The sequence below is a fragment of the Neophocaena asiaeorientalis genome, unplaced genomic scaffold (genome assembly GCF_003031525.2).
Source record: "Neophocaena asiaeorientalis asiaeorientalis breed wild unplaced genomic scaffold, Neophocaena_asiaeorientalis_V1.1 scaffold388, whole genome shotgun sequence".
NCBI lineage: Eukaryota > Metazoa > Chordata > Mammalia > Artiodactyla > Phocoenidae > Neophocaena > Neophocaena asiaeorientalis.
The window spans coordinates 712058-720869 of NW_020172738.1; the positions used below are offsets into that span (position 1 = coordinate 712058).

An 8812-nucleotide genomic window follows, 5' to 3' on the forward strand; every position below is an offset into this window, starting at 1 on the left:
CCCAGGCACAGTGCCAAGCACGTCGGTGCAGGCTTGGCATCGCTGGTGGCAGGGTCAGATCAGGGGACCCTGGGCTGTGGCTTGGTGTGTGTGTCCGGAGCGAAGAACCCGAAAGCTCTGCTCAGCTGGAGCAAGCAGGCCCTGGGGCCACCTCAGATCAGAGGGTGCAACTTGAAACACTGCACAGCTTCCTGCAGGTCTCTGCGCCCCCCCCGCGTCACCGGAGGCGGGATTGGGGGAGGCATCGCCGAAGGGGCGAGAGCCTGCCATGCAGATGCTGACCAGGTGGGCAGACCTGTTTCTGGAAGCAGGGGGTGGGTAACAGCCTCAGATGGTAATGTCAGCCCCAAGGTCGGGAGGAGGGTACATCTGGCATCCCATCGGAGGCCTCCCGAGAGGCTTCAAGGCAGCGCGCCTGTTTTTACCCATCATGAAGCATCCTGGGTAGCCACCAGAGCCATGCTGGGCTCGGTGCCCAGCATGGGACAGGGGGTCACAGGGGCTCCAGGAGCTGGGGGTGGGTGGGGCTGCAGGTCTGGCTGGGACTGGACCTGGAGCGCCCCCGAGGTCCCAGTCTGAACTCTACAGGGAGTGACGCACCTGTGGTCACGGGAGTTTGGCCTAAGAGTCCTGTCCGGGGCCCAAGCACGTCTGGCCTCCCGTCGGAGTCTCAGGGGGTCGGGTGACGGGACGCTGGGCCTTCCAGAGGGCCTAGTGTGTGCTGGGGTCTCCCAGGCTTTCTCTCATTGGCAGCTTTGCCACATCCCTGGGCAGTCGGCACTGTTCCTATTTAATGTCTAGCTCCATGCTGCTGTCTTCATCTGATGGAATAAAATTTATGTTCGGGGGCAGGAGAAGGCAATTTAAGCATAACACACTCCCTGCCCGTATTGGGCCCCCACTAACGTGCAGCGTGCACCTGTATTATACACGAAGCTGGCCTTCTCAGAGGCGCGAACGCCTGTTCCATCGTGAAGATCGGTGTTGTTTTTTATCTTTTCTGACACCGGCAATGTAACTCCGTACAAGATTACATTTCTTTCCCAATCCCGTGAGGGGTCATGGTGACCTGTCGCTCACTTTGTGTGTGCTCTTCTGGACCGTGTATCTTAGGTCAACTTTGTGTAAAACCCCGGTGTGTGAGTTTAACGTACGATCCTTTATCTCAAAAATGTGTATGAACAGTCCTCAGAGGTTTCTGAAAGACTCTGTCCCGGGTTATAATCCTCAGTTGGCTCGAATAAAATTCTCTATTTCTTCTTTAGATCACTATTGATTAATTTTTCATCAACAGCGGTTTCAACCGGGCACCCACCCTCCAGCATGGTTCTCAGGTGTCCTGGGGAAGAGAATGTGGGCCCTGCAGGTTGGGGGGGGGGGCCGACACAGTGTCCCCTCCTCATTTGCTCACTTCTGGTGGATTGCGACCTAGTAGAATTGAGTGTGTCTAGTTACGCAGATTTATGGATTATATGATCTAGGTTTTAACAAACAAACCCTCCCAATCAAGTGGCTTACCAAAAAATCCTGTAAAGAAACTGCAAATAACACCCGTAATCTACAGCAGGTGAGCAACCACAGAAGTGGCAGCGGTGGCACTCCTGACACACGCTCCTCCTCACCCACGGTACAGACCTGACAAGAAGTCAGCCCCAAATACAAAACATGAAACAAAACCAAACTGTTTGAAGCACCCTCACATCCATCATCGCTGGAGAAGCTGCTCTGGGCGCCTTGAGGTCTTCGTCGATAACAGCAGGAAACTCCCCTGGTGAGCAGCTAAGCTTTCAGAACATGAAGACAAACCCCACAGGTTTTCCCCAGTGATGTTTAAAGTGACGTGATTTTTGATATTTCCCTAAGCAATGATGAATATTTGGAAGGCCCTTTTAAAGTCTCTTGCATGATAGCATAAGACAGAAAACACCTACCACCAGGCAAACATTTATTCTTTCTGCTGTAGTAACAATGGCAGAAACGATGAACAGAAAATGATCTGTCGACAGACTGAAAGGCATTTCTTTGCCAGCAAATACCTTTGGAAGATGTAGAGAAAACACTGCTCTAGACTGAAACAAAAAATGTTAGAGCAAATTACCCAGTGTGGGAGGTTTGCTATACAGTTAGCTGGCTGAAAGAACAGATGTTTCTACACGTCGCAGCTTAAGGTATTTGCTGGATTCCATTCCGATAATCAAATACACAAACCACTTTTTTTTTTCTGTGTGAGCCACTAAAGGAAAGATATGGCAGGGAAGATATATTTCCAACATTTCATACTTTGTTTAATAAAAACAATGTCACGTGCGGAAACAACCTAAGTGCACCCGTTGATGGAACAGCTACTCCGAACGGATCTGATTTTAAAGGATATTAGATGATAAAACCTGCAGGGGCAGCAGAACCTGCAAAACTCACTCACTGGCCCGTCCATGGTCAACCACGGCAGGGAAAAACTAGAAAACTTGAGGGCACATAAAACGCTGCAGGAGCCATCAGTGCTGTTAACTTTCAGAAACCAAGATTGTCCGAGTAGAGGAGAAGCTTTATGACAGATACTTGGTGATGAGGTTGGGTGTGACCATGAAAACATTCCAGATCAACCCCACAGAACGAGCCATGTTTATGGCAAGGTATTGAGAGCTGTCATCAGTCCTCCTGCCCTCTTTCTTCCTAACTTCCTTTCCTTCTTAAAGACCAATGTGCTGGTAGTTTTCCAGGTGACAAGCATGTCGACCAAAATAAACAATCCATAATAGGAATTGTAAAGAGCTTTATTTGAGCCAAACTGAGGACTGGAAGACGGCCTCCAGATTACTCTGAGAAACGGTTCCAGAGAAGCATGGATTTCAGCACAGTTTTACATCCTGTCGGAACAAAGAACATCAAACAAGTCAGGGATACATTCCTTCAAGGGTTCAAAACAACTAGATCAGCGCATACACAGAGCGTCAGTATGGCCTTGGCACCTGGGAAGGGAGTCTTATCGTGGAACGAGGACCAATGCTGGCATCTCAAGAAGGGAGGAATTTAACTTTTAACTTGGACGTTCTTTATGCCTGGTCAACGTGTCCTTTTCTTAGTAATTAAAGTAGATGTACAATGTATGTTTGGTACGCCACAGGCAGGCTGTTCTAGTAAGCATAAAATTCAAGTTAACTCATGTATAAGCCAGAATAACTTCCCCAGACCTCAAAATGTGAAAATTTCTTATATCAACAGCTATCAGTCTTAAGTACCCAATAAAAAGCTTGAAAAAAAAATAAACACACTTTCTCTGCACCTGCCCCTTCAAGATAAAGATGTTAGAACTGATGCTTGAGAATGTTTCCATGGACGCATGATTTTGTGTCCAACACTGTTTGACTGATAACACTGTTTGACCTCATACCCGCACAGTTTTTAAAAACTTGGAAACAGAAACTGTTTGTAATTTAGGTTTCATTTACATACCATAAAATTCACCCTTTTAAAGCGTACAGTACAGCGGTTTTTTCGAATACCCCAAGTTGCGCAGCCATGATCACTAATTCCAGAATAATCTGTTTTTAAACCTGTAGTTTGAAAATGTAGAGTCTCCTTGGGTTTTGAACCCATCCATGAAACATAAACCACCTTCTTCCATTCAGCTCCAGAGCTTCGTGACAGCCACTAAAACCCAGAGTTGAAGTACACTGACCTGAGAGCCTGGCCTTCAAGTTGATGTTTTACAGCGTTAAATCAACATTTTAGTAAATACAGGAGCGTACTGTCTTATTAACATTTCTAGTGAGAGCAAAATGCTTTCTTGCAACTTTGTAAATGTACAAAGAAATTTGTAATTTTATAAAATTTATCAGAGAATACGGCTGTCCTCACCTTTGTAAGATTCTCTGGAATGTTCCCTTTGGGGATAGGTACTCAATGAGTGTAGTCGTACTGGAGTGGGTGCTCAGGAATGTTCTCAGGCAGAGGTCAGAAATGTTGCGTCTGCACTTCCTCTCTGGTTTCCCAGCTCCCACCTCTGCCTCACAACCTGCAGCAACAACAAAAGCAACAGGACAGCCTCTTCTCCCCTCAGGAGCCGGCAGGCTATATTCTAAGAGTCAGGTCCTGTCGTGCCCCTGCTCAAAGCCTCCCAGTCACATCCCACACTCTGGGTAAAGTGCAGACTCCTCCCCCTCTGCACCCCGCCCCCACCCCTCCTGTCCCCTCAGCTTCTACCTTCTTTACCTGCCCCACTCCCTCCAACTCTGATCCTGCCTCTGGCCTCACTGGCGCCTGCCTGCTGCCTGAGGGCCCCTGCACCGCTGTCCTTCTGCATCGCTCCAGCCCTCACTTCCTTCGGTCCTTGTTCAGCCGTCAGCTCCTCAGGCAGCCCCTCCCTGACTGCTGTGAATCACCCCGCACCCCTCACACAGACACACACTCTGCCCCCACTTGCTAAGGAGTTTTCTGCCTAGAACTTATCACTCCGGGTATCACACTGTATAACAGTTTATTTGACAATTGCTTTGTCCCTCCCGGAACCCACAGCTTCCCCGCTGCTCCTTGGCTCTCCCAGCCTGGAATGGGCACGGGGGGGGGGGGGCACCGTCACGGTAGCTGAGTGACGTGGGACAAGCCTCCTTCCTGGGTCGCCGTCTCCTCTCTAATGGTACCGCTGGGTTCCCAGGAGGGGCAGCTGAGGACTTTGTGTCGAGGGCCCCCTGGCTGTCCTGGTCCCAGCAGCCTCCTTGGCCAGCAAGGTGCCTACAGGGTGGGTTCCAGGAGGACAGGAAGCCACGCCTCCGCAGGGGCCCCTAAGTCCTCGGGTCTCCAGGAAAGGTGAGGCGTGGGTTCTAGGCGGGCCTAGGGACAGCTCTGGGAGAGTGCCTGCCTGATCCGCAGGCAGGGCTGCGGGTGCCGAGGGGAGACTGCGTGGTCCAAGCCCCCGCCTTTCCTGGGGTCCTGGCTGCACAGCACAGAATCTTAGGCCACCGAGCTTGGGGGCAGGGAGGAGGACTATAGGTGTCACAGGAAAATCAGGGCCTCTGCCTCCAGGGTGGCCCGGGCCTGTGAAGGGCTGGGGGCTGAGACTCCTTATCGCTGGGAGGTGAAGGTCTGGCGGAGGGCCGGGTGGGGGACGCGGGGGCGGTGGCCAGGATGGGACGCCGTGGTGGGGACTCCGAGGTGGCAGCTCGGGTGTGGCCTGGGCTAGGGGCTCTTGCGCGGGAACAGGAGCCCCCGAGGCCCGGGGCGGGGGCGGGTCAGTGCGGGCCGGTCGCCAGCAGCACCGGCAGCAGCGCCCAGACCAGCAGCGCCAGCGAGGGCGGGCAGGCGGCCTGGTGCGCGGCGTCGACGGGGCCGCCGGGGGGCTGCAGGTGGCAGTTGGTGGCGTAGGGCTCCACGCAGGCAGCGAAGGCCATGACGTGCGCCACGAAGGTCTGCTCCTGCACGCCGTGCACCAGGTGCGCCTGCGGGCCGCGCGCGAACACCGCCACGTCCTCGCCGCCGTGGGTCTCGCTTCTCAGGGGCACGGCCGCCTGCTGCCGGTACGCGGGGTCGCCTGACCGGAGGGTGGGAGTTCAGGGCATGCGGGGAGGCGGGTCCCCCTCCCGTGAGTTCCCGGCCGGGGTCCCGCCCCCAACGCAGCCCCCTCTGCACTCACTGCTTTCGGTCTTGTTGACGTCGGGCCTTGAGGCTCCGACAAGCACGTACCCCGGGCCATTGCCATAGAGGATGGAGGTGTAGGACTTGCCGTCAGCGGCCTTGTCAAAACCCAGCCCTGCAGGGAGGAGGGGTTCCGGTGAGCACGCCGACCCCAGCCTTCCGTGCGCCTCCTGTGCGCTGAGCCCGGCCACTTCTTGCCTATTCGCTGGCTTTTACTCCTCATCAGAGCCGTGCAGGGCAGTTGCTCTTACTACCCGACTTGGCAGATGAGGAAACTGGCTCAGAGCAGAAAAAGCGCCCGCGCCTCTCCCTGGGCTTACCGAAAATGGAGCTTCCACGCAGTGTGTAGCCGCCAAAAGAGAAAACATGGGAGTGGTCGGCGGTGACGAGGATCAGCGTGTCTGCTTCACTAGTGAGCTGGCTGGCCTTGGCAATGGCATTGTCGAACATGACTGCCTCGGTCAGCGCCCTGTAAGCTGTGCCGTCGTGGTGACCGTGGTCAATGCGGCCTCCTGCAAGAAGGTCACATATAAGATACCAAACCTGCCCTGACTGCCCCCTTCCTTCCTCTGCTCATCAAGGGGCGTCCACTCACCCTCCACGAAGAGGTAGAAGCCACGGGGATTCCTGCTCAGCACACGCAGGGCTGCCTCTGTCATCTCCTGCAGGGATGGGTCCTTGGTGTGGTCTCGCTGGGACTCATACTTCATGTCTGCTGGCTCAAAGAGGCCTGTGGGAAAGGGGACCAGTAGTGACCGGCAAGTTAGGGTGCAAGGAGGACCAAAGGCAGCCATCCCAGGGGAGGACAGTGGGGTGGGTGGGATCATTACCCATGAGGTGTGTTACACTGGGGTCCTTAGATGCCTGAATGAGCGCGGTGCGGTTCCACACGTACTGGGTACCCTGGGAGGGGCAGGACCAGGCCTCAGCCCATAGCCCGACACCCTGCAGCCCCTGCCCTGCTGTACCCCCTGCACCCACGAGCCCCCATCACCTGCTGCTTGGCCTGCCACTCCTGCACCAGGTTCTTCTGGTCCTTCCGGATTCCGTTCTGATTGGTGTCACCTGGGTATTCAGGGTCTGGGGTCCCCTCAGGAAACATGTACTTCCGGCCTCCACCCAGGATCACCTGGGGCCAGGGATTAGGGCAGGTGGGTTCGGGGCCCGGCTGGCCCTTTGCTCCCTCCTCAGTCAGCCCCTAGCGTCCCAGCCAGGTCTGTGGGTGGCCTGGGATTGTGGCGGGTGTGGGACCCGACCCCCCCGCCCAGCCCCGCCCCTTGCCCCTCACGTCTCACATCTATGTCCATGTTGTAGATGAGCTGCATGGCGATGTCCTGGCAGCCCTCCTTCTTCGCCTGGGCAGGCATGTCCGTGTCCGAATACCAGTTACGGTTCACCGTGTGTGCATAGGTGCCAGCTGGCGAGGCATGCTGCACCCTCGTAGTGGTCACCACTCCCACTGACTTCCCTGGGGGGTGGCAGAGGTCAGGACGGGCCACTGAGGTCTCTGAGCCTGTCCCTGCCGGCGAAGCTGGCCCCAAGCCTACCTGCTTTCTTGGCCCGGCTCATCACAGATGTGACCTCATTGCCACGTACCGTGCGGCACTGGTTGTAGCGGGCAGCTGCACTTACACCAATGGTCTTCATGTTGGCCTTGACCCCGCACAGGTAGGCGGTGGCCGTGCCTGCGCTGTCTGGCACCTGTCTGTCCACGTTGTATGTCTGGGGGCAGAGATGCTGTCAGCTCTGCTCACGGGTGTACACCCAGATCCTGACCCAGGCCCTGGGGCCCATGCTCACTGCACCCAGGCCCTACCTCAGCCCCAGCCCTCCTGGGACCTTCCTCCTGCCATGCTCCCTAGCCCCACGCCCACCCCTCTGGTGTAAAGCACCCTGAGGCCACTCAGCCCTTACCTTGGACAGAGCCACGTACGGGAATTGGTCCATGGCCAGGGGCGTCTCAGCTCCCAGTTTGCCCTTCATCTGCCCCTTTAGGATCCGAGTGGCTGTCACCGTGGGCACCCCCATCCCTGTAGGTACACCTTGTGTCAGGCCTGAATCCCCAGGGCCACCCTGTGTCTGCCGGCAGCCTAGGGTTCCAGGGCCGCAGGGTGACGGGATGGACAGGCCTAGCGCACTCACCATCCCCCAGGAAGAGGACGAGGTTCTTGGCAGCCGTCTGGATGGGTTGCAGCTTCTTAGCAACATCCAGGGCCTGGGCTGCCTGGTGGTTCCAAAAGGCAGGGTCTTCCTCTTCAACTGGCCAACGGGAGCGTGGACTCAGGTCAGCCTCGGGGAGCCCCCTGTGTCGGAGGCGGCTGGGAGGCGCCTCATTACCTAGGCTGAAGCCAAGGGAGAGCCGCAGGCCTAGCAGCAGCGGTACCCAGGCCCCCTGCATGCCTGTGCGATGGCGAAGGGCGTCAAGGCTGGGACGCTGGGGACGTGGCTCTCGGGCGAGGCTGGGACACTAGGGTATCAGCTGCAGTACGAGCTGCCTGGGCTTAAATCAGGGAGGACTTTATCCTGGCTGTAAAAGGCTCTGTGTCCCGCCCAGTGCCCGAGGCGGCCACACCCTGTCCCTGGTCCTGACCTATGACTTTAAGCCATGTTGCCAGAGGGAAGTGGAGGGGTGTGGCTGAGTGCATGGGGGTCCTGACGGAAGCAGGTCCTTCCCTCACAGGATGGTCCCCAGCTGGCTCTTCAGGGTGGGGTGGGGATTAGGGGGCAGAGGCCCTTTGCCTGAGGAACATCTGCAAGGGCCTGATGGGGGCCACTCCCATCTCTCTGCTCACCAAATCCTGTGGGAGAACCGTCTCTCCTTCATTCAGCTCATGTGTTCAGTAGTTTCTGAAAGTCAGCATGGCCTGGTTTGGCCCTGGGTGCTGAGGGAGATGCGATTGGAAGCACACAGCCAAGGCCAGGGGCCGAGGTTGGCCTTCCTGATGCCCTGAGGCACAGAGACACGTGGGGTGGTCTGGCTGCCCTGCCACCCACTCAGCTTCTCACCAGTCTTGGCCTGGGCAGGTGGGGCGGGCACGGGGCTGGTGGCGGGAGAGGAGGGGCCCTGGAGCCTGGGCCTAAGGTTCTCCTGCTGTGGAAAAGGGTGCAGCTGGGTGACAGCAGAGTGGGGGCCTTGTGTGTGTCTCCAATTACTGAGGGCTAGGCAGGGCCAGCGTTGTCG

At 56.3% G+C, this 8812-nt stretch overlaps 1 protein-coding gene across 1 annotated transcript; it reads right to left on the reverse strand.

Annotated features, from left to right (window-relative positions):
• Positions 1-5228: 5228 nt before the first annotated feature.
• Positions 5229-8029, reverse strand: ALPI (alkaline phosphatase, intestinal). The gene is made up of 11 exons (XM_024740545.1): positions 7969-8029; positions 7774-7890; positions 7546-7661; positions 7179-7353; positions 6927-7099; positions 6626-6760; positions 6462-6534; positions 6227-6361; positions 5952-6143; positions 5630-5746; positions 5229-5527 (listed from the first exon to the last, which is right to left on the reverse strand). Exons 1-11 carry the CDS (start codon positions 8027-8029, stop codon positions 5229-5231), a joined length of 1593 nt encoding a protein of 530 aa, XP_024596313.1.
• Between the last annotated feature and the right edge of the window lie 783 nt (positions 8030-8812).